General features: G+C 50.5%; 6 protein-coding genes across 7 annotated transcripts in view; 3 read left to right on the top strand and 3 right to left on the bottom strand.

Annotated features, from left to right (window-relative positions):
* Positions 1–1,991, bottom strand: part of LOC117581114 (ATP-dependent RNA helicase dbp2) — a 4,538-nt gene extending 2,547 nt beyond the window's left edge. The window contains 2 exon segments of the mRNA XM_034268032.1: positions 2–1,227; positions 1,688–1,991. Of these exon segments, the coding sequence (XP_034123923.1) occupies positions 2–1,164 (1,163 nt within the window). The 5' untranslated portion in view covers positions 1,165–1,227; positions 1,688–1,991.
* Positions 1,992–2,138: 147 nt separating this feature from the next.
* LOC117581148 (dehydrodolichyl diphosphate synthase complex subunit DHDDS) lies at positions 2,139–3,278 on the bottom strand. Its single transcript, XM_034268080.1, has 2 exons — positions 2,491–3,278; positions 2,139–2,433 (listed from the first exon to the last, which is right to left on the bottom strand). The coding sequence occupies exons 1-2, from the start codon at positions 3,145–3,147 to the stop codon at positions 2,179–2,181; spliced, it is 912 nt and encodes a 303-aa protein (XP_034123971.1). The 5' UTR covers positions 3,148–3,278; the 3' UTR covers positions 2,139–2,178.
* Positions 3,279–3,328: 50 nt separating this feature from the next.
* LOC117581154 (40S ribosomal protein S14a) lies at positions 3,329–4,351 on the top strand. Its single transcript, XM_034268087.1, has 3 exons — positions 3,329–3,441; positions 3,678–3,939; positions 3,999–4,351. The coding sequence occupies exons 2-3, from the start codon at positions 3,703–3,705 to the stop codon at positions 4,215–4,217; spliced, it is 456 nt and encodes a 151-aa protein (XP_034123978.1). The 5' UTR covers positions 3,329–3,441; positions 3,678–3,702; the 3' UTR covers positions 4,218–4,351.
* Positions 4,352–4,467: 116 nt separating this feature from the next.
* On the top strand, positions 4,468–5,542 carry LOC117581153 (40S ribosomal protein S14a-like). The gene is made up of 3 exons (XM_034268086.1): positions 4,468–4,562; positions 4,856–5,117; positions 5,177–5,542. Exons 2-3 carry the CDS (start codon positions 4,881–4,883, stop codon positions 5,393–5,395), a joined length of 456 nt encoding a protein of 151 aa, XP_034123977.1. The 5' UTR covers positions 4,468–4,562; positions 4,856–4,880; the 3' UTR covers positions 5,396–5,542.
* Positions 5,543–6,782: 1,240 nt separating this feature from the next.
* LOC117581108 (E3 ubiquitin-protein ligase Ubr3) lies at positions 6,783–23,068 on the top strand. Its single transcript, XM_034268012.1, has 11 exons — positions 6,783–7,571; positions 9,370–10,106; positions 10,171–10,399; positions 10,458–10,870; positions 10,929–11,087; positions 16,811–19,723; positions 19,785–20,208; positions 20,270–21,099; positions 21,159–21,290; positions 21,357–21,496; positions 21,558–23,068. Exons 1-11 carry the CDS (start codon positions 6,902–6,904, stop codon positions 21,673–21,675), a joined length of 6,765 nt encoding a protein of 2,254 aa, XP_034123903.1. The 5' UTR covers positions 6,783–6,901; the 3' UTR covers positions 21,676–23,068.
* Positions 11,301–16,572, bottom strand: LOC117581120. 2 transcript variants are annotated; one of them, XM_034268044.1, is made up of 5 exons: positions 16,009–16,572; positions 15,610–15,945; positions 12,356–13,074; positions 11,889–12,284; positions 11,301–11,811 (listed from the first exon to the last, which is right to left on the bottom strand). In XM_034268044.1, the coding sequence occupies exons 1-5, from the start codon at positions 16,279–16,281 to the stop codon at positions 11,517–11,519; spliced, it is 2,019 nt and encodes a 672-aa protein (XP_034123935.1). In that variant the 5' UTR covers positions 16,282–16,572; the 3' UTR covers positions 11,301–11,516. The 2 variants fall into 2 exon arrangements, with proteins under 2 accessions (XP_034123935.1, XP_034123936.1); XM_034268045.1 differs by lacking the exons at positions 15,610–15,945; positions 16,009–16,572 and adding exons at positions 13,356–13,517; positions 13,594–14,450.
* Positions 23,069–23,124: the final 56 nt, after the last annotated feature.

Here is a 23,124-nt window from a genome sequence, read left to right on the forward strand (position 1 = left end):
GTAGGTGCAGCGGGCCAGATTGGTGTTCCGGTTCTCCAGGAAGTCGATCAGCCGGCCCGGCGTGGCAATAATAACCTCGACGCCGCGCTCCAGGTCGCGCGCCTGCGGCACTTTCGAGGAACCACCAAAGATGCAAGTGTGACGGATCTCCGGCTTGCACAGATGGCCGTAGTCGCGCACCACCGACTGAATCTGCTGGGCCAGCTCCCGTGTGGGTGCCAGCACCAGGGCGATGGGTCCCTCGCCGCGCAGTATCGGCGGCTGGTTTCCAATGTGCACAATGGCCGGCAGCATGTAGGCCAGCGTCTTGCCGGAGCCAGTCTGGGCAATGCCGACCAGATCGCGGCCGCTGAGGGCTATGGGCCAGCCCTGGGACTGGATGGCCGTGGGCTTGGTGAAGCCCTGACGCTTCATCTCATCGATGACGTGCGATGGCAACGAACACTCCTCGAAGTTGGCCACCGGGTGGGGCAGCTCGTTGCCAGAGACAGTGATCTCCAGCTCGCGGCGCAGCTCGGCTACGGCCTGCTCCGACATATTCAGCGTATTCGGGTGGATGACGTAAAAGTTCTTGGGGAACGGCTGCAGCTGCTCCCACTTGGGCTTGACCAGGTTGCGGCCCGGATTCTTGGCCTTCTCGCGCTGAATTTCGGCACGCTCCTCTTTGGACAGCATGCCCAGAGCGGCAGCATTGTAGCCGCCGGCCTGATAGCCGCCACCGCCGTTGCCAAGTCCTCCGTTGTGCGGCTTCTGGTAGCGCTGTGTGTAGTTGGGACTCTTTCCGTGGAGCCCGCCTTGGTAGCCGGCACCGCCGCCAGCTACTCCATTGCCAAAGGCACCGCCATTCTGTACGGTGTTGGCGCCTCGATACGGATTGCCTCCGGTACCGGCGGCACCGCCACCCATGCTGATGCCGCTCTGTATGCCGTAGGCCATAACGCCGTAGTGCTGGCTAAAGTGCATGCTGCCAGCCGCTCCAGCGGCTCCGTTCAATGATGCTGCGCCGCTGCCAGCGCCGGGAAAGTTGTTGCGTGGATAGCAAATGCGGTCGCGACGCTGACCAGTGCCGCCGCCAGCTCCGGCCACGGCCCCGTTGCCGTAATAGCCGCCTCCTGTGTGCTGCTGTACGCCGCCAGCGTTTGGTGCATATGCTCCGGCATACATGGCTGTGTGCTATGCTCGGTTTTTGCGATCGATTTGTGAATGATGCCGCCTTTGCTCCTGTTGCTAGTAAAACGGGACAAAGCAGAGTGGGGAAGTGTCAAGTAAAATAAACACACGACACGCACACACTCACACACAGGAGAAGCACAGCGAGAGAGACAGAGAGAGAGAGACGTAACGGAATTAAAGAGAGAGCGCGACTTAGCACTTTTATAACTGTTCGTTCAGCTTTCAGCACTCTAGCGTGCCCACCATCTCTCTCTCTTTGCCTATTCCTGCCTGCTAGTGCACAAAATATGATTAGAAAGATACAGCGGATGAAACGGAACTCTGCCCAAAATTGATTCGCTGTGGCTCAGGTTGACCGCATCACGAACCCACCCACCACGGAGAAAAAATCAATACAGCATCGCTACGGCAAAATGCATGGCCAGAGCGAGAAAGGGATACGAGTAGACGGAGAGCACAGTGAGAGAGTAAAGGCCGAGAACAGCCGCACACACAAGAAATGCATTTGACTTACCTTTTTTCCTTTGGTTGCACTTTGCGAAATTTTCGCAGCTCTTTTAAACTCGACTTGCTGACTTTTGTTGCATGTATGTGTACGCGTTCTATTGGTATTTGGTTTTATGCTTTTTTTCTTCCGATTTGCTCGTTACCACTTCGGTTTTCTTTTTTTACTCTCCCGTCGTCGTCACGCTCACGCCCGTGAAGTGGCGAGGTCTATGATTAACTTTAAATTGTTCACAGGAAATTTGTATTAAAACTATCTAAAACGTATAGAGGCGGTATTCGTGTATTTTAGATTTGTACAACAAAAAAAAACGCGTTTGTAGCAGCAAGTTGAGTTGAGAAACAATCGTTGCGATAATCGATAGTGCCGATGCCTACTCCACCGCTGCTTGACGGCGATACTTTGCCCCCACACATTATCGCAGCACAGTGGCAACCTTGTTGTTCAAAATAAAAACAACTTTTTTATATTTTTTAATAGTAATAGTTATATACAATTATCTAACACATTTTGCTGGAGGCCAGCCGGACAAGCAGTTTCCGTCGATCCTCATCCATGCTGTGCAAGAACTGCTGCACTCCCTCGCTGTGGAAGTCACTCCTCCATGCCAACTGTGCGCTCCGAATATGTTCCGCCTGCCTAAATTTGTCCAGCCGGTATCTGTCCCGCTGATAGGCTAGGATGCTGGCCAAAAAGTTCCAGAAGGTTATCTGAGGCCACAGGACATTGCTGAAGTACAGAACCGATCCGCTAAGCTGAAAATGTGAACCAATGAATGCTGATGCAATAGTCGAGCAAATGACAGCACCCACCTGCCACATCATGAAGTCGCTTAGCCTGGTCTCGCCCGAGGTGCGAAAGACCAGATCGGGGGCTGGTGAGTGCCTCGTGTACATACACTCCTCCAGGAGCCGCTCACTTATGTTACTCCCGATGATGGAGTTATTGCTCTGCTGCAGCACCGTCTCCAGCGCCTGGGTCATCTCGTCGCGAGAGGTGTAAGAAAAGGCCACGTTCAGAAAGAGCTTGTTGTTATCCTCCGTAGTCAGCATGGCCGTGGCAACGAGTTTCTGTAAGTCTAACGGCAGCAGCTCAATGTTGCCAATCACCCGGATACGAATCCCGTGCTGGTTCAGGCGGTCGGTCTCCTTCAGCAGCTTTCCAAACTTGTCCCGAGCCAGGTTAAAGAGGCCCTCGACCTCTTCGCTGGACCTCTTGAAGTTCTCGATGCTGAAGGCAAACGTGGTCACCTCGCGTATGCCTAGGTCCAGACACCAGCGAAGGCAGTCCGCCAGCTTCGAGAAGCCACGCGAGTGTCCCTCTATCTTATCTATTTGCTGGGAGCGGGCGAATCTACGGTTGCCATCCATAACGAAGGCGACGTGTTTGGGTATGTGGCCACAGGTCCGAAGTGCCCGCATGAAAATCCTCTCCAGCCATGTATACTCGTAGTCGGCAACCCACGACATGATGCTTATCGTCCTTTTACTCTATTATAGTTCCACAAAGCGAGGCCAACATCCAGGTAAGACTTTATTTGTGTTGTTTTGGTTTTTTTGGTGTCTTGTGATAATGAAAAATATCGAAAGTGAGAATTGCGGTTCACATCGATACACTAATTAATTTGCATTGCGATAGATCGATTGTGAAATGCAACCATGTGTTGGGCGGGCCATCTGCCCATACCTAAGTGGCTTAAAATCAACCCTGCATTTCTGACAGCTAAGACAGCTTCCTTTTTTGATATCCGGTTCACGCAAGTGGTTCGTTTAATATTTTGTCCACCAATTTTTCATAAAAGATTGCATTATACAGCCGTGTAAGGCTCAAATAATGTGTGCCAGTTGCGGCCTGCTTAGCAGCTTTAATGGAAAACCCATCCAAAGTGCCCTGCATGAGCTAACTTTGGCAATTTTTTTCTTGTGCTGTTTTTTTTGTTTTGTTTGTGATCTGTGCCAGACCCATTTATACATATATCTGCATTCCTTTTTTTATGCAGCTACTGATCGACTAACAACTCAACAATGGCTCCCAGAAAGGCTAAAGTTCAGAAGGAGGAGGTGCAGGTCCAGCTGGGACCCCAGGTGCGCGATGGCGAGATCGTCTTCGGAGTGGCCCACATCTATGCCAGCTTCAACGATACGTTTGTGCACGTTACTGATTTGTCTGGGCGCGAAACCATTGCCCGCGTCACCGGAGGCATGAAGGTCAAGGCTGATCGCGACGAGGCTTCTCCCTACGCCGCTATGTTGGCTGCTCAGGTTAGTTTTGATTCTAATTCAAGTGCCAGCAACATCTAAGCGCGTGTTTGTCTTCCCAGGATGTGGCTGAGAAGTGCAAGACTCTCGGCATAACTGCCTTGCACATCAAACTGCGTGCTACTGGCGGCAACAAGACCAAGACCCCCGGACCCGGTGCCCAGTCCGCTCTGCGCGCTCTGGCCCGTTCTTCGATGAAGATTGGTCGCATTGAGGATGTTACACCAATCCCATCCGATTCCACCCGCAGGAAGGGCGGTCGTCGTGGTCGCCGTCTCTAAGCTGTACGATTTCTATGGAGTGTATTTCAGTATCGAGACTACAAAAATATTGCGTTTACGTATGTAAAATAAGATTTACCATGCATATATACGTTGTAATAAAGCTGGAGAACCTTATGTAAGCGTTACGCGAAGTTTGTGCATTTTGTTTTGGGTAAAAAATAGGTTTTTAATAACATATTTGCAAGTGTTTACAAATTTGGACACTGCTGCAGGGCTGCCGTATCTTGCGCCAGCCACCGATAGAAGTGGCAGCCCTCAAATGCAGCCCTGCCATGACGTTTCTATCGCGCAATCAGCTGTGAAGTTGCCGCTTTCTTTTTTCGTATCCGGTTCACGCATTTGGTTCGTTTGTGATTCTCTCCCACTTATTTTAATCAAAATAACACGGTTTTCGAATTAATCGGAACAAACGGCAATATGCAGCAACTAGTGCAAACGATTGACTATGCAAAACTACACTTAAAACTGACAAATTGCCATTGGGCAGGGCCGATGCCGCCAAATTATTTTGTTATATTTTTGTTATGGTGCCAAATTGTTGATGTTGTTGTTTCGCTAGTGACATTGCTGCATAGTGGCCCGACCTGAAGGCTCAACTGAACTGTGTGTTTCGCATTTTACTTTTCCCCCAACAGCTGCTGATCGACCTCACACTGCAGAATGGCTCCCAGAAAGGCTAAAGTTCAGAAGGAGGAGGTGCAGGTCCAGCTGGGACCCCAGGTGCGCGATGGCGAGATCGTCTTCGGAGTGGCCCACATCTATGCCAGCTTCAACGATACCTTTGTGCACGTTACTGATTTGTCCGGGCGCGAAACCATTGCCCGCGTCACCGGCGGCATGAAGGTCAAGGCTGATCGCGACGAGGCTTCTCCCTACGCCGCTATGTTGGCTGCTCAGGTAATCCGTAGCCATATTGCAAATGAAGTGACCGTCTAAACAGCTTCTTTTCTTTTTAGGACGTTGCTGAGAAGTGCAAGACCCTTGGGATCACTGCCCTGAACATCAAGCTGCGTGCCACTGGCGGCAACAAGACCAAGACCCCCGGACCCGGTGCCCAGTCCGCTCTGCGCGCTCTGGCCCGCTCTTCGATGAAGATTGGTCGCATTGAGGATGTCACACCAATTCCATCCGATTCCACCCGCAGGAAGGGCGGTCGTCGTGGTCGCCGTCTGTAAACGTCTGTTCATTGCTTGTTCCGCACACGTTATATCGGCCCTGTCGCATATAAATGGTAGAATAGAAGAAGCAAGGCGCTGCGTTATTTTTTTTATATGACTATGAATACATCTGATAATGTAGAGGAAATACAAAAAATCTGAAAAATGAGTGCAATTCGGCAGTGGAGAGTTTTGGGCGGGCACTTCGTATTTAAATCTCTTTGTTGGAGAGGGGACTGCTGGGAGAGGTTAATTTTGATTGCCGGTAAGGTTACCTGGCTGGACCAAATGGCAGGGTGGCATTTACCGCGGAATCGGCACCTTTACATCGATAGCAGGCAGGTTGCTGCTTTTATCGAGCAGTTCTTCTTCTTGCCGTCATCGTGTCGACGCCTCACTGTGACTGGCAATTTGGCCAGCAGCTCCGCATAGCATTGCAGATAAAATTCATATACATATACAATTATACAGCCTGTGGTGTGTAGGTTCGTAGAGCAAATCGAAATTTGCAGTAAAAAGTCACTATCTTGGCAACCTTAGCAACATCAATAATACGCAATTGATAGCACCAAGGCACGGGTCAGCCGACGAGTGCATCCAATTGATGGATAATACGAGAAAATAATCGTAATTGGCAAGTTCAATGCACGAATAATATATTTGGTTATATTTGTGAGCAGTGTGCGTGAGTGTATTGGTGCTTGATAAGTATATGTGTCGATTTCTTATTCACTAAAACTCCTTCTGGATATGGTGTCGTTGTCGGTCGTGTGAAAAGTGCGTAAAATCGAAATCCTCCCACGCAACAGACCCCACATCCGATACCGAGGAAGAGACCGAGTCCGAGTCGGAGGCCGATTTCGAGTTCCGAGTCTGAGACCGAGTCCAGAGTGCGACTGCACCGTTCCGTCCCCATTCACAGGACGGACGGGATGGATGTAGCAGGTCGGCTAAACAACGTCAAGAGAGAGCGAGCATAGAACACAGAAGGCGGAGATGTTTAGGCGGCTCGAGAGCTGAGCAATCCAGTGAGCAGTGAGCAGTGACTCAAAGTCAAAAATTTGTTGTTCTCGTTCGGTGTTGTGAAATTCTCCGTAATCTCTATTTAGGATTACATTCTCCCGTGCATCTAAAAGTCTAAATTCTCAAGCGAATTCTATAGCTAAATTTTGAGCCGAGCCAAACACACACAAAAAAAAAAGAAAAAGAAAAAAAGAATCACCGACTGCTGCTCAACGAGGCAGTAGTATATGAAGAAGAAGAGCGTCAAAGAAAAAAAAACTTGTTTGAAAAAACAAAAAAAAAGACAAGAAAAGAAAAGACCGAACAGAACAGAACGAAAAGACGGACGCAAGACGAGACGAGACGCCCAAAGAAGCTGAAGCAGAATCAGAATCAGCGTGGATCTCTCTCTCTCTGGGCATCGTTTCCTAGAGAATCGCCCCAGAGCAACGACGTCGTCCGCGACGTCACCAAAATACAACACAACGTAGAATCAGAAGGTGGTCCCAAACAGGAACAGGTATGGATGAGGATGACAACCTGTCAAATGCCGATATCAGCATCGATGAGGAGGATGACGATGGGGACAGGGCCCGGGCCATGGTCCAGCCCATGGTAGACGATGATGATGATGACGACGACTCCGATGTGGACTTGTCATCGGTTTATGTGCAGCCGGCTGGCCATGTATCCATAGGTTTGGATAATAGTGCAACCGGTGCCGGTGAAGCCGCATCTGCCCGCACGATTGGGGAAGGGAGTGGCCCTGCCCCTGCCAGTGTCGCAGGAGCCAGAGCTGGGAATTCCCGTTCGCCGTTGCATGACAAGTACTCGAGTGCCACAGCGGCGGCTTCTGCGGCAGGCAGCAGTGGACGCTATGGAGCCGGGAGTTCGTCTGCTGCTGGAGCAGAAGCAGGAGCATCAGCAGCAGGAGGAACAGGAGCAGCCGGTGAGGATGCTGGTGCCAAACCGAGCTTTTTCTTTGGCACCTCCTCGTTCAGCCTACGCAGCCGCAAGGAGGTGGCCGCCCTCATCAATACAGAGTGCTGCCGCGGCAGTCCCACACCCGATCTGGACTCTATTATGGATACGCTCTTCAATCCCGGCACGCCCATCGATAATCCAGACAACATCGAGTGGATACGCTGGCTAATCGCTGGTGGCCGTACACCGCAGGAGTTTGTCAAGATTGGTGAGTGCTCATTCGCAGTGAGAGAGGAAGAAACGAGAAGTGCGCCCTGGTTCATGTTCCGTCCATGTGCCAGCTGATCGGCGGTCCGTTGCCCCTGAGAGGTGGTAGCAAGGTGTGAGTGGCGGGAGGGGGATACCCACACGTACCTGCGCTCTCTGCCGCGTATATGCCTGTGTATGTGTGTGTGGTGCCGTGTCTGCGGTAAATTGTAAAGGGCACGCAAGGGAGTGAACGGCAGGCAAGGTAGCCAAGGTGCAAGGCAGCGTGAAGAGTGCATCACCATGGCAACAGCGAAACATACATGTACATAATACATACGTACATAATGTATAAACTTCCCGCACTTACAGCTGTACACCTACTTGCCAGTACAAATTAGCCCAATTTAATCCCGACTAATCATCTATTTTCAAATGCTCTCTTGCATTTGCTGCTGCTGCAGCCAATTTTATTATTATTATTATAATTTTTGGTGCCAGGCTGCGTAAGTCACCTAACTCTGGGTTGTTTTTATAGTTTCTCGTTTTGTTTTTTTTTTGTCCCACTTGTCGGCTCACTCGCTCGCTCACGCACACACGCACAGTGGGGACTGCAGCTTGACACCTTGTGGCCGCCGCCCGCTGCCTCTGTGTCAGCTGTTCCTGTGCAGTTTTGCCTTGCGTAATATTCTTACCCAGCATCAGCAGCAGCAGCAGGCAGCGTTTGCATCTAGGCGCATCCGTCCACCGTACGCACACATTCATACAAACATACATACAAACATACATACGTACATAGAGAGCATGCACATCTGGCATCTGGTTTGGCACCTCTCTGTCACCGTTTTGCTGGAGTGTTGCTCTATTTTATAATACCCTACCCTTGCAGAAAAGAGCACACTCGACTGAGGCGGTCTTGATTGCTCGTGCTCCCATTGTGCGGCGAATAAACACCACCGAAAGAGCATTGGAATGTGTCCTACCTTTTGTGTTTGTTTTCAATTGTTTTACTGTAATGGCTTGTAATGAAGAACATTTGCGAGATCTAAACAATTGCAAATGTAAATTGGTACATGCATACTGCACATACAGACACTTGTGGGATAACTTTAACCGACTCTGGCCGTCCATCCGTCCCATAGCATTGCTGTGTCGATTTCGACAATCCAAAGTGTTATTAGACTATGTACCACTACATTTTGCGACTTGTCATCAACATCGTGTCATCCTTATCACTCGCAAGCATTTGCATATGTACAGCAATTGCCTGACCGTTATTTCATTGTTACTGCTTGCATTTTGTATGCATCTTCTTTCCTTTCCCATGGCCGTGTGCGTTTATGTGTGTTTGGGTGTGTGTGTGTGTGTGTGTGTGTGCGTCTAGTGCGGAGAGTTGCCAACTTGTCTGACGATCGATCGATCGCCATTTCGAAAATGGCTAATCAATTTTTCGCTGCGTTCGCTATTGTTTTTATTGTTGTTGCTGGTTGCTGCTTTCGATTGATTTCCTTCCGCATGACCTTTTCATCGTAGCTGGCGACAGCCACAGCCACAGCCACATCGAACAAGGTCCGCAACGCCCCAAGACAACAACAAGTCACGCAACGAGCAACAAGCGAAGAAATTAACTAAGCAATCCGAAATGAGTGCATCATTTATTTTTGGAACCCTATCAAATCAATGGCAACATCCAAGGCAAGAGGCAAAGGCAACGCCAAACACACACAGCCTACAACCTTGTCGCATCATCAAACATTTACATCAAAAAACCCGAAATGAAATGCATATAAACTAAACGATTCTTGATTTTCATTTTGCAGTGCGCAGCTATGACAACCATGCCAAGTGCGGCCTTGTGTGGGTGCCCCATGTTGTGGCGTATCGTTGCCGTACCTGCGGCATCTCGCCCTGCATGTCCATCTGCCGGGACTGCTTCAAGAAGGGCAACCACACCAACCATGACTTTAACATGTTCTTGTCGCAGGCTGGCGGTGCCTGCGACTGCGGCGACACGTCCGTGATGAAGGCCGAAGGATTCTGCAGCGACCATGGCATCAATAATCGCGTCAATCGTGATCCCGTGCCCAACAATCTGCTGGCCGTGGCGGAGGCCATTATGCCAAAGCTGTTGTTCCGCCTGTTGCAGCATTTTCGGGAGCACAGTGACACCTCGCTGCAGTTGCACGCAATGACCTCGGACTCGTGCGAGGAGTTCGCCAATATGCTGATCGATCTGAACAACATGGGAGAGATTATGCGCAAGGTGATGACGCGCACCCTGATCAATCACGAGGTGTACGCCTACTTCATGGAGACACCCTGCCAGGACACACGCAACGGACGCTTCCTCAAGGCGAATCGCGAAAAGTACGAGGATGCAGTCAATAGGTTTCCAAATCCAGAGCCACCCGACGAGTACCGTGACCTGCCGGCGCTCTGCGAAAAGCTGGTCCACACTACACTGCTCGAGGAGTTCATATTCTGGACATTCAAGTTCGAGTTCCCCCAAACGCTCGTCTGCTTTCTGCTCAACATGCTGCCCGATCAGGACTACAAAGTGAGTCGCAAAACGTTTTGCTCTTTATGCTTTATGATTGACTTTCTCTTTTGCGATTTACCAGGAGCACTTGACCCGCACCTTTGTCATGCACTACAGCCGCATTCCGTCCGTGCTGGAGATGTCACGCGATCCGGATACGCTGAGCAACCGTGTGGTACACATGAGCGTTCAGCTCTTCTCCAACGAGAGCCTTGCCCTCAAGATGGTCAACGAATTGTCGCTGCTGCATGTCATGATCATAAGCCTGAAGCTAATGATGTCCAAGATTCTCATCCAGAATACGCTGCAAGGTAAGGGCCACACCCATCAGCTCTATCTGCATTATATAACTTTTAATTTTGATTTTAGATCCCGCCAAGAACTTTCATTTTGTCATCGATTGTACGCGCCAGGTGATGAAGGATCATTGCTACTGGCCGCTTGTCTCGGACTTTAATAATGTGCTATCGCACGAGTCGGTGGCTTTGGTCTTTCTGCGGGACGACAACCTCATCGACATGTGGTTTCAGTTCCTACAAATGCTACAGGGCATGAATGTGAATGTACGGGAGACGGCCTCACATGTCGAATTCGAACCGAATAGCTACTATGCGGCCTTCTCCTGCGAACTGGAGGCCAGCGCCTATCCCATGTGGTCAATCATTTCACATCTGCAGGACGGCACCCATGCCCATCTGGCCAAGAAGATAATCAACTATTGTGTAACGACGCTGCACGAGTGGCTCGATTCGATCTACTTTATGGAGGCCAGACTCTCAATGGTGCGTTTCCTGCTGCTCTTCTGCTCTGACATACTTTTGCTGATACTCGTTTTTGCAGGAGGAAATGATGCAGGCCTCATTCCATTTTCCGCTGCATCGATATCTGGCCGCCTTTGTCTGTCAGGCGGTCACCAAAATGGGCATTCCTCTGAGTGAAGTGCTGCCCTCGCGACCGTACCTCTTGCCGCTATTGATGATCCATCCGCTGCGTGTTCAGGTGAGTTTTTTGTGCTGTCTGATATGATGTGATGTCCACCTATACAGAGCTGCGAATGTGGGGTTTCAATTCTCAGTTTAGGCAGCTTATTAAGTTCTCAAAATGCAATACCAAAATGCTGTCTCTAGACCCAAATAACCAAAGACAATCTTCAATGTTTCGGCAAGCGACAGACACAGCAAATTTGTTGTTTCGTGTCTTGTTTTTGTTCTCTTTTATTTATGGCTAATTCAAATTTTATTTCATTTATATTCTCTTCTCGCGTCCGTTTCGAATTCTCTCACTAAAAACTACACGAAATGAATTGCAGTTGGATGCATTTTGTAGGTTGTTTGTGGGTAGTAGTTGTACAACTAAGAATGCTATAGAAATATGTGCTCCGAATCGATGCCAATTAAACAGAAACGATCCGGAATTGCTAGAGTTATTCTAAAATTTGTTCTTGGGCACCTGGACATGGGGCGTAAAGTCATAGGTGATGATTTTCGGACCCAAGAAGCCGCCATAGCCGTTGCGACCCTTGTAGTAGATGCCAATACCCGACAGTGGTACTGCTGGATTCGATATCACATCCTGTATATCCATAAATGGTACTGTACTCTGAGCCGCATCCTTGTCCATACCCGTGTTGGTGAACTCAATATACTGATTGTGGCGTGACTGAGGTATCGAGTAGGTAATGGTACGAGTGGATACATCCGCATTCGAAAGGCTTACTTTCTCCCTGCACACCACAAAAGAGACAGAGAAAGAGATGTTAGGATTTTTGTCAAGAACTCGAATGCCTTGTGGATAGCTCACCTGCGCGTCTTGCTGTCACCGCTGACATCGGTGTTGTCGTTAGATTTCCAATAGCTGTTCACCTCCGGCTGCAGCAGCTGGCCCGTCTTGAAATCGAATTCGCTGTAGCAGGCCTCCAGATTCAGGTGGGCACCCACCACACGAAAACGCACACCAGTGACCACAAAGCTGTTGTCATCCGTATCGACATCGTCGAGATCAATGGAGCGACTCTCATAGCTGAGTGTGTGATAGTCTTTGCCCTTCTTGACGTCACGATCAAAGATGTTATAATTCTCGACGGGCTTCCATGACAGTGTCGTGTGATTGATGCCGCCGCGCGGCAAGAGCTCTCCCTCCTGTATCTGCAGATGGAAAATGCGATTCTTCTTCACAAAACGCAGTCCAGTCACGACCCTAGAAAGTAGTATCAAATGGAAGGGTGGAGTTAAAGGATTTATCCTTGGGATCCCTGCCTGCACGCTCACCTGTTGCTCTTCACATCGGACACTGCTTCGCGTAGATTGAAGAAACGATCGGATTTGAGACCCTGCTCGTCGCACATGCAGAAGCAGTAGCTGCAGTGCCACAAAAGGTAACGCCACCAGCTGTCCACCTTGGTTGTGCCGCGTACACAGTTTGCACGCTGACCCAGCGTCCGTCCGTTCTCGTACTCGATGTACTCGTATCGCCTGGTGCTGTTCTTCGCCGAGGGGCACACCCACATGTCCGAATCGATAAATTGGCAGTTGTACAGTCGGCCCGAGCACTTGGGCTGACGGGCGCAGTAGAGATCCTTGTAGCAGCCTTCGCTGCGTGTCGACTGGTAGAAGGAGCAGGTCTCGCGGCATGTCTCCTCGTTGTTGAGATCCACCTCGTTCTCGATGTAGCCCTGAAGTAAGCGTGTCACCTCGTCGTAGGTAACGCCAGCCACATGCTTCTTGGGATCACAGCGCCAGACAATGCGATCGGCGCGCGTCATCACATCCTTCAACAGCTTCAGCGTACGCTCCGTGCGTCGCTCGTAGTCGGTGCGCATCAGTTCGGCTTCCTGTGTGAAATTTCCCTTGCCATAGACGCGCAGCATCATCCACGAGAACTCCATCATGGTGTAGGCCTTCAGCTCGGTCAATGCGATGTCCGCATACAGAGAGTACACAAACTGTTGCGCCGACTGTAGGGTGTTGCATATTTCGTTTGTAGAAGCCTGTTAAAATGGTGAAAATTCAAACATTAATTTTGGTTAATCAATTACTCGGAACCAGCAGCAGCAGCAGCCCTGACATCTGTTTTGGCTAAGCAATTAAGCAGCCGCACTGCCCCCTATCGATAACGGGAACACCTAATCAGCTCACATCTGGCTGTTAAATTGCTGAAATAACATGCCAATTATCGGAATGTGTACACGGACGGGACACTTTGGTACTCGGTACATGGTGGCACCTAAACGTAGAGATGAAGCGAGGGCGGTCTGACTGTCTGACTAACCACCATGGCTCTGTAGTAGAGTGTTTGCTGGACCATCACACGATGTATATCCTGCAGGATGCGGGCAGTATTACTCTCGTGAAAGACAGTTTGGACGAAATCAAGAATATCACGCTCATCCAGCTGGCCCTGGCCATTGTTGTTCTGCTTCGACAAAGTGTCCTGTTTGGGGTGGTACCAAAGAAGAAAGGGTTAGCTTTTCGTCTCTCTCGTGTGTGTTTGTTTCTTCGCCCTGTACCTTGTACTCTTCAAATAGTTGGCTTATGTGCTCCAATTCCCGCTCCAGAATCGTCCATTCGTAGTGTTTGAGGATCTCATAGCGCTGCATGGCAAAGGTGTGCTGCATGAAGGGTTTCCTATTGAAGTCGCGATGCGAGACAAAGATCTTGCGCAGCTGCGTCTCCTTGTTGTTCTGACTGTTTGCCGTCTTCTTTAGATAATCCCAAAGATCCCGCTCCAGGCTTATGTACTCGGTGCGCAAGGCGTCCACCTGCATAATGGGTGTGCGCTTTTCGCTGACGACTCCCCCCAATGTGGCCAGGGCTAGCAGTACAACAAAAACGACCACATCCGTGGGTCTGTGGCCCTGGACAGCTGCCGCTGCCGCTGCCGCCATCTTGGTTCGGTCGTCGGTTCTGTGCTGATAGCCAGCCACTTATCCGCAGCAAATAGGGGGAATTCCTTAACTTTTTTTCTTTTTTACACAATTTCCTCAAACTCGGCGTAGTAGGCAGTTCCGACGTTGCTCTGATTGCCAGTATTTCCTGCTGGACATTCGGTGATATCGAATCTCTCTCTCTGGCCAGTTCCGCACTGGGCACTGGAGTCGAGTTGTCTCGCTTTAAGACAAAGACTACGGCTGCTACGGCTTTTATAGCTGCGATTTGTTGTGTTTTGTTTGCTGCTGCCTGAGTGAGGCGATGAGGCTGGAATGTGGCCAACAGCGCAGGCACATTTGCAATTGTGTATTTATTTTTTTCCAAACCAAAGCAAAGCGGATAAATGTGTGCTCGCACTTTTTGCGATTTATTTTAATTCGCTCACTTTTTTCGGTGTGTTCTGAGTACTGCTGGTGCTGTCGTTGTTCTGTTACTGTAATTTTTCTGTTTCTGTTTTAAAGCGCTCGCTCTCGGCTCCGCTCCCAATGCATGTGTGTGTGAGTGGTGAGTGTGTGCTTGCTCGTTTGCGAGTGCTCGCGCGCTCGTATTGGTAGGTCGTGCACGTTTAAAAATCGCTGACTGAAGCTCTTTTTCTATTGTTGTTGGTGTTTTTTGTTTTCTTGCCAGACGATGGGAAGCGTAAACACACACCCGCATACATCGACAGCGCTTGGTGTGGGCAAGTATGGGTGAGCGTCCGCAATCTCAGTATAATTTCGTGCCACAAAAAAATTTAGCAAAATCGTTTGATTCTTATTCGGTTGGAGAGACTGTTGACATACGCTACATTTGAAGCAGGTTTTGGGTTTTGCTTCCCCTACACCCTACTATTGTTTTATTTTCTGCGATCGCTGCCAAAGTGCCAAACCACATGCGATAATCCAGTCGGTAACTAGAAAGTGGGTTTTGTGACGTCACGCCATCTAATTGGCATGTACAACAGTTGTGCGCTCTCTCAGGTGCAAGCAGCTCTGGTCTGCGCTCTCTCAGGTCAGGTCTTGTGCTGCAGTGCGTAAGCTCTCCCTCGGCGTGCTCGTTTTCTCTTTCAATGTATCCATCTCTCTCTGACGCAGTGCACACAAAGAGCTCTGCATGGGGGCGGCGTTGCTGCAATGCCCTCTGTCGTATGTTTGTTTGGTGCCTCTGTTTGTGCAGTCTTTGTTAACACCAGACCTTTGACCTCTTTGTGCGTATACATACACCCACATACACAAAGAATAAAGGGGGTGCGAGGCGAGAATTTGCAATCATTTTGGCGAGCCAGTTTCTGGACAGCAAATTCAATGAATAAAGTGCGTGAGCACGGCAAAGCCGTTATGACAAAGCCGAAGATGACTAATCGCGGACTTTCTTTTGCCCAGCCGAGAGTAAAAAATGAAGAGGGAATGGATCCCAAGAATACGGAATACACAATCAGATCGTGACGAAGAGACAACCGGAAAGTCGAGTTTAGTTTAGGGTACCCAGACCAGACGCCCGCCCAATTCTGGGAAACAACTTAGCCTAACGCGCATGATTCACGTAGGAAACGAATCTACTCTGGTGATTGATGCCTGGGCATTAAATGGGCATGATCAGTGCCTAGGAAGAGTTACCTCATAGCTGGTTACCAGTTGGGCGAGCAGGCTGCTGCTGCTGCTGCTGGTGCCCGTAGTGTTGGCCTTTTCCTCGCTTCCGAAGAGCGTGAGATGCAGACGGTCCATCAGGTGGTGCACCGAATGGGCATTCGGGGAGACTGTCCACTCGGCGAACGTGACAAGGGTGGACATCTCTAGCTTGTCCTTGTGGGCTTCGTATTTCTGCATCTGCTGGTAGCGCGAAGAGATCCGGTTGACCGTGTCCCCGATGTCGTTCATCTTGGCCAGCATGGGGGCATTGAGGTTCATGTGGCTGGTCACCGTGTCTATGGCCAGGGCCACATACTCGGCGTGCTGAAAGTGTTCGGATGTTGGGTTACTGTACGCTGTTGGGTGGTTTATCACTCTGTGTATTACTTGCTCCTCGGTCTGGTCTATCTGTCGGGTGACCTCTTTCAGGCGCTGCAGCACCTTTTTCTGCTTTTCGCGCATCAGGGGAAAGTCTATGTTGGCCCCCAAAGGTGAGGCCTGCACAATGTCCCAGGCCTTCAGTATGCCCGTGGACACCTCCTTAACGACGTGTATGATGTCCAGCACATCTTCAATCACGGCCGTCGTTGGGGCGGGCTGCTGGAGTGTTAGCAGCAAGGCCAGAAACAGGGGAATAAACCGTTTCATTGCAGCTCGCATCTTGATTTTGGCAGGTTTGTGGTGTGGGCTGAGCGGTTGCTGCGTGTGTGGGTTCAGTTCAGGCGCGTGTGCCTTTAAAGGTTATAATATTGAGACACAAAAGCACGCGACTACACCCGTTGAAATTTGAAAAACGAATGCGGGATGCCGGACACCACCAGAGAGCACACAAGCAGAGCAGAGATGCGCTCGCTGCTGCGCCTGATACTAACTTGGATTGATTAAAATAAACGCATACAGACGGGTACGAGACAGTTTTTTAATTCACATTTAAGCAGTGTGCGCATCAGTTTGTGTGTGTGTGCCGTTTTTGCTGTCGCCATTGTTGTGTGTTTTTCTTTGGGTTTACAGTTCTTTCTGCAGCATTAAGTGTGAATGGGATAGCAGTATGTATGCTTGACTTGGGCTGTTTAGAGTTGCTTTCCCGCTAGTTTCGATAGCTGTCATCGATAGGGGGACTAAGCGATATTTCCGCTATTTTCAAAACACTAATTTTGACTATTTGTATTGTTTTTATTTGTTTTTGCAGAGCTTCTTCTATGAAATTTTGGCTGGCAAATGGGTGCGAAATGGACTTCAGATCAAGGGCCAGGCCATGACCTACATACAGGCCAACTTCTGCAACTCGATGGCGGACATGGATCTGTTCTTTCTGCAGATCTGCGCCACCAATCTGCCGCAGTACTTTTTCCTGCAGAACACCATCGAGCTGTTCGATGTGGACCAGTGGCTGGAGACGGCGCCGCTGAAGCAGCCCCAAAAGGCGGAGCAATCCTCGATGCTGGAGGGCTTCCTCACATTCCTCGCCACCCTGGTCACAAGTCGCACGAATCTGGGCAACGATGAGGCAACCCAATGCATCATCGAGATCAGCGCCCTGCTGGCCACCGAGAACAAGACACACTCGCAGCTGCTCGAGCTGATGCCGGAACGATCGGGCAATGTCCACACCAAAAACTTTGAGACGTTCCTCAAGAAGCTGTCGGTGTACAAGGCGCCGTCCAGTGGATCCGAGAATCTCGAGCAGGGCCTTTTCACGCCCATCGACGAGGTGTGGGAGAAGTACTATGATCCGCTGCACGTCCTCCTGCGTGCGGTGCATCGTCGCGACTTTCAGTCCTCGCTGGATCGCTTCACCAACTACGTGAAGGCAAAGGAGAAGATGCCAGCCAGTGGCAATCTGTGGCCGCCATTCCGTCTGCCGCAGGCACTGCCCACGACCAGCTCCTTCACCGATCCCTGCCGCATACTGAACTCACGGGTCTTCCACTCCACCATCCTCTCGATCTTCTTCCGGGCCGTGCACACGCGCGATGTCTCCGAGCATCTGCTGGCCCTCGCCGTCTTTCTCCTCGAAATGGCCGTCGAGACGAGCAGCGATGTAGGCGACAGCCCGCCGGCGGCAGCGGCCGCCATGGTGGAGTGCAGCGGGGGTGGCGGTGGCGCTGGGGGATACCATCATGGATACAACCAAGGCAGGCAGGAGCCGCCGCGACTCTTCCAGTGCTATCCCACGGACAATCTCAGCTGCAACCTGCGGCACGTGGTCAACAAGTTGTCGCTGAAGTCACGCGATCCGCAGGTGATTGGCTCCAGCTATCGCTCGAATCCGTTCTACTCCGATCTCGAGTTCGATGTGGATCCGGACGCAGAGATGGGCATGCGGATGATCGGCCAGCTGGAGTCGGATGGCGATGAGGCGGCTGGCGGTGGTCTACCAGGAGCAGGCGCTGGATCGGGTGCGGCGCCGGGACCGGGTGCCATGACTGTGGCACGCAGAAGCATGTCGCAGGCTCTGGTGCCCATGCGCATGCCCGGCATGGAGGTGGCCCTGCCACCGGATCTGTCCGTTGTGCCAGAGACTGGCGTCATCATCCGGCAGGACAGCAACGAGGATGACCTGCTGCGTGACAGGGATACGGCCATGGATCTGGGGCCCGCTGCCCTTGACTTTCACTTCCCCATGCAACAGATAACGCTGCCAGAGAGCGGCATGGAGGTGGCAATACGGCGCGATCTGCTGCTGGCCGAGAGCAATCATGTGGCTGGTGGTGCAGCAGCGGGCGTTGGCACTGGACCCCCAGCGCTGGCTGCGCCCAGCGAAATGTTCTCCCCGACAACGCCCACCGGCAGCGGTATGCTGCTTCCGTTCCAGCGTGTCCAGCCGGTGGCTGTGCCGAGCAGCGGCAACATGGACATTGTGCCCTCGAATGCACTCGGCATGGGCAGCTTTACGGGCAGTGGGCGGCGCATGAACTACGACGCCACAGGGACGCGCAAGCGATCCGTGGACATAGCCATTGGTGGCAGCAACAAGGATGACCTCCACATGGACGAGAGCATCCTGTCGCTGCTGCTGAAGCTGCACTCTCAGCTGAGCGGCACACTGGACAGCTTTTCGCTAAGCGATGGCGAGGAGTGCACAGAGCTGGGATCCTCCACAGAGATGGATCAGTCCATGGATGTGGACTGCAATGAGGCAAGCACATCGACGGCAGCAGCAGCGGCCGAGAGCACAGCCCAGGCCGAACGACACGGACGTGGGACGCGACGCAACTACACAAACATTCATGTGTCCGCTTCGAGGATCGGCGACGGGCCCTTCTTTATTGGGAATTTGCTGCGCAAGATTGCCAAAAAGGATGAACTGTGCGCGGTGAGCATCGATGAGATACGCGCGCGCCTTTGGCCCAATCAGCGCGAGAAGCAGGCGGAGGCGAGGGCGCGCGAGAGCAAGGAGAAGGAGGAGCGCCGCAAGAAGGCGCGCGAGCGTCAGCAAAAGATGATGCAAGACTTTGCGAACAAGCAGAAACAATTCATGCAATCGGCTGCAGCGGCGGCCAACAACATGGACAACGGCCTGGAGGATGACGACGATGAGGATCTGTACGAGGAGCAGCCGCGGGAGAAGGAGTACGATTGCATCATTTGCAATTGCACCACGGCCAGCACTGAAACGAATCCCATCGGGCTGGTCGTACTGGTTGAGTCGAGTGGCATTGTGGGCCATCGTCGGCGCATTGCGGAGCGTCTGCCGCTGCCGCTGGACGCTGGTGAAGAGCAACGGCTGGCCCGCAGTACACGGCTGGCCTCGGAGTTCAGCCGCCGCACAGAGCTGCTCAGCTTGAAGTTCGGCGACGAGTCCTGGTATCTGTCCAACAACATGGCCTACGACAATGGCGTCCATGTGCAGTCGTGCGGCCATCATGTGCATCTCAGTTGCCTGGAGGCGTACCTCAAGACGCTGTACACGACACAGCGGCAGCCGGTGCAGGATCGTGGCGAATTCTACTGCCCGGTGTGTCGGCAGCTGTCCAACTCGGTGCTGCCGCTCAGTCCGCAGCTGGACAGGCCCACGCATTTGGTCAGATCGGGCAATCAGCCGTTCGAGCAGCTGGTCGCCGATCTCTCGGATCTGATCAAGGAGAATGAAACGATGCCGGTAAGTGCAGGGGGGAGCATCCAATGTCTATTTCCTCCACTCATTCATTTGATTTCTGCAGCCATCTACAAAACTGACCGAGGCCATGGGCCATGCCATGGAGGTGATGACGAATATTTCACAGCGCAAAGTGAAATGCGCCTCCATCACGTTCCGCAAGCTGTTCATCTTTGTGACATCGATAGCGCGCACAAATCTGGAGGCGGAGATCATACAGCGCGGCGGCTCGCTCTGCACATCGAATGCGACGCGCTACAAGCCGAAGCGAGACTGCATTGTGCCACTGTTGCATGTGTTGTCGGTGCATGTGCGTGTCCTGGTCGAGTGGCCGCTCTGGAGCAGCTGGGCCTCGCTGGCGGGTCTGCCCGTTAGCGATGCGGAACCACTGCCGGCCCACTGCCAGGAGCTGATACCCAGCCTGCTGGCAGATCCCATTGCGCTGCTATTAAAGTTTATACTCCTGGCACCGCTGCACTTGGATCAGGGTAAGTAATTTTATTTGTTTTACCAGCGAGAAATGGTGGCTCATATCTCATCTCTCTCTAGATTACTTTACGTGCATGGTGAAGGTGATGTACAATTTGTTGTATTACCAAATTGTTCTACAACTGTGCGTCACGCTGACGGATCTCGAGTGTGATTACATTCTGGCATTATATGGCAGGAGCAGCAGCAGCAGCAGCCAGTCCTCAACGGAGGCAACAGCGGAAGCTGCTGTCATTGTTAGCTCCACCGTTGGTCCAGCGCCCGTGCCCAACACATCGTTTAGTCGTCGCAGCAGCTCGAGCCGTTTCAGTGGCCATCAGCAGCAGAGTGCCGCCCAGCTGGGACGTGCCATGGCCTTGGTGTTGGCCGAGACCGATTGCCTGATCAATTTGAGACGCGACAGCATAGCCAGCACCTCAGCGGCAGCGAGCAGCAGCAGTGCACACGCCAATAACAGCAGCACCAGCAGCAGCAGTAGCAGCAGCAGCAGCAGCGGTGCAGCAACAATGTCCGATGTCAACTTGAAATCAATGGAGCTGCAGCTGCAGTCGCTGTGCCTGCCATTCCTGCGTGTTGCGGCGCTGCTGCGTCAGCATTTGTATCGCCACGAGATGCCAGAGATATCAGCGCCGGGCTTGGAATTTGTGCGATTGATCTACTATCTGGAACTGGTCACCGATTCCATGGATTGGGACTGCTTCAATGCCAGCAAGGGTCTGTGCTTTATACCCGGCACCGAGCACTCACTGCCGCAGTTCTGGTGCAAGCAGCTGCGAGAAGTGCGACCACCGTCGGACACCATCCGTGAGCTGGTGCTGATCAATCAGCATTCGCTGTGGCAGCAGCCGCGATTGCTAGAGCTGCCACGCGAATACGAGCGTTTGTTCACGGTAAGCAGCAGTCATAATCCTTCATTTGTGATTCTGTTTATTGATTTTGCTCCTTGCAGTACTACCATGAGCGACCCTGCCTCAATTGCTACAAAGTTCCAAAGGAAAGTTCCATTTGCCTGCTGTGCGGGACGATTGTGTGCCTTAAGCAAAACTGTTGTGCGGAAAATGATTGCTGTGAGGCAGTTAGGGTAAGTTCTACACCTCTCGAATGCTGCCTGCACATTCACTTATTGTCGCTTTTGTGTCTCCCTCAGCACACACTATCCTGTGGCGGCGGCATTGGCATCTTTCTGGTGGTCACCTCCACGTACATCATTGTCATACGTGGTCGCCGCGCTTGCCTCTGGGGATCACTCTACTTGGATGACTTTGATGAGGAGGATCGCGATCTCAAGTGAGTTGATTTAGCCACTGCTCCATGGGTTTAAATAATAAATAAAACATTTATTTTTTAGGCGCGGCAAACCGTTGTATCTGAGCCAGGATCGTTTCAATTTGCTCGAGTCGCAGTGGCTCTCGCATAAGTTTGCTCATACAAAACACACCTGGGTGTTTCATCGCGATCTCTTGTGAAATATGGAAGATTTACTGCGCAGCATACAGGAGCTGGTTGGCCAGATTTAGCCTACAGGATGCCGAGCGGTTCCAGGGTGAAGCCAAAGCCTGTTTTTGCTGTCAGCTCCCACGCCTAGTCGTCCATCACCAGTCAAACCCAAAAAACCAATCTGACCCACCCCAGGCTACCCCCCCAGCGTACGTTTAAGATAGTTTTCAAATTGTGAAGGGAGGAGTGTGTGCACACCAGACAGCAGCAGGCAGACTAAATTCTTAATATAAATCTATATAAATATTGGACATAGAAATTATAGGCTGACCGAGCAGCACATGACATTAATTGGTCGTTGTTTCGTTCTGGCACAGCACATAGAGAGCCCTCCCCTCCCCCCGCGCAGCACAGGCAGCAAATCAATGATATTATCTATATATAAATATGATATATATATATGCAATTAATTAGTAATCAATGCAAATGACATATGTTGTAAAATGTAATTGTTTAATGGATAAGCACACACGCAAGCAAGCACCGCAACGCAGCTACATATATGTATATGTATATGTATATGTATATGTATGTATGTATGTATGTGAATCTCTAAAGCAAAAATCGAAGAAAATATTTAAATATATATTCGAATGAAATATATGCCCCATAAATCTATACATACATATATGTTTCGTGTTCTAACTATGGCAAGCCTTAAGTCTTAAGTCTCTTAACGCGATATCTTAAATATTTAAAAACACACACAAAAGAAAATGTAATGCAAATAAATTGTCTACTTTGGCCTCATGAGTTTGTGCATGTAAAAAACGAAAACGAATATGATAACTAAAATTGATCAATGAGAGATAGTTAATAAATAAATAAATCTTTATAAATGATGTACATGTATGTGTGTGCAAACCATGCGTAACAAATTGAAGGTAAACGAAACGTAATGAAAAAGCGAATTGTGAAATGCATAGAAAATAGAGCTGAGTGCATATATATAATAATTATAATAAGCAAGAAAATGTAGCAAGAGTGCAGAGTGTAGAGAGAGTGTGTGCAATGGTTGGACAATGAAGAGAGAGCAAGAGCTGGGCGATGGAGCTGTTACGGTATATTTGTTATTAGTTTTTACACAGATTGTGCGTTAAGTGTGCAGCTGCAATTTTGCATAATTGATGTTTGTTTAATAGTAATTATAAAGCGCTGCTGCTATATCTACACACAACAAATTGTACTATAAAGTCTATAGCTATTATTATTGTAAAGCGAGTGGAGAATTCATTTAATTTTTGTTCAGCAGCAGCTGCTTGCTGCTATTTCCTATTTCCATCAACTTTTGCATCGGCAACAAAAGCAATTAACACTTTTGCTGGTGTAATCGTATTCTGATTATATTTATGTATGTATTTACCTGGTCGTTTTGTTGCTCTGTTTGGGACTCTGTTTGCCTGGTTTTATCAGTGCCA

This window comes from Drosophila guanche, unplaced genomic scaffold (genome assembly GCF_900245975.1).
Source record: "Drosophila guanche unplaced genomic scaffold, DGUA_6, whole genome shotgun sequence".
In the NCBI taxonomy this organism is placed as follows: domain Eukaryota; kingdom Metazoa; phylum Arthropoda; class Insecta; order Diptera; family Drosophilidae; genus Drosophila; species Drosophila guanche.

Excerpts from the sequence above, each read along its gene's own strand:
- LOC117581154 (XM_034268087.1), top strand. The coding sequence starts at position 3,703 with ATGGCTCCCAGAAAGGCTAAAGTTCAGAAGGAGGAGGTGCAGGTCCAG. Across the intron at positions 3,940-3,998 it reads CCGCTATGTTGGCTGCTCAG|GATGTGGCTGAGAAGTGCAA; the intron begins GTTAGTTTTGAT and ends TTGTCTTCCCAG.
- LOC117581148 (XM_034268080.1), bottom strand. The coding sequence starts at position 3,147 with ATGTCGTGGGTTGCCGACTACGAGTATACATGGCTGGAGAGGATTTTC. Across the intron at positions 2,434-2,490 it reads GCGACTTCATGATGTGGCAG|CTTAGCGGATCGGTTCTGTA; the intron begins GTGGGTGCTGTC and ends TCACATTTTCAG.
- LOC117581120 (XM_034268044.1), bottom strand. The coding sequence starts at position 16,281 with ATGCGAGCTGCAATGAAACGGTTTATTCCCCTGTTTCTGGCCTTGCTG. Across the intron at positions 12,285-12,355 it reads TCCGATGTGAAGAGCAACAG|GGTCGTGACTGGACTGCGTT; the intron begins GTGAGCGTGCAG and ends ACTACTTTCTAG. Across the intron at positions 11,812-11,888 it reads GGTGACAGCAAGACGCGCAG|GGAGAAAGTAAGCCTTTCGA; the intron begins GTGAGCTATCCA and ends TGTGGTGTGCAG.
- LOC117581108 (XM_034268012.1), top strand. The coding sequence starts at position 6,902 with ATGGATGAGGATGACAACCTGTCAAATGCCGATATCAGCATCGATGAG. Across the intron at positions 10,107-10,170 it reads TGCCCGATCAGGACTACAAA|GAGCACTTGACCCGCACCTT; the intron begins GTGAGTCGCAAA and ends GCGATTTACCAG. Across the intron at positions 21,100-21,158 it reads AATACGAGCGTTTGTTCACG|TACTACCATGAGCGACCCTG; the intron begins GTAAGCAGCAGT and ends TGCTCCTTGCAG.
- LOC117581153 (XM_034268086.1), top strand. The coding sequence starts at position 4,881 with ATGGCTCCCAGAAAGGCTAAAGTTCAGAAGGAGGAGGTGCAGGTCCAG. Across the intron at positions 5,118-5,176 it reads CCGCTATGTTGGCTGCTCAG|GACGTTGCTGAGAAGTGCAA; the intron begins GTAATCCGTAGC and ends TTTTCTTTTTAG.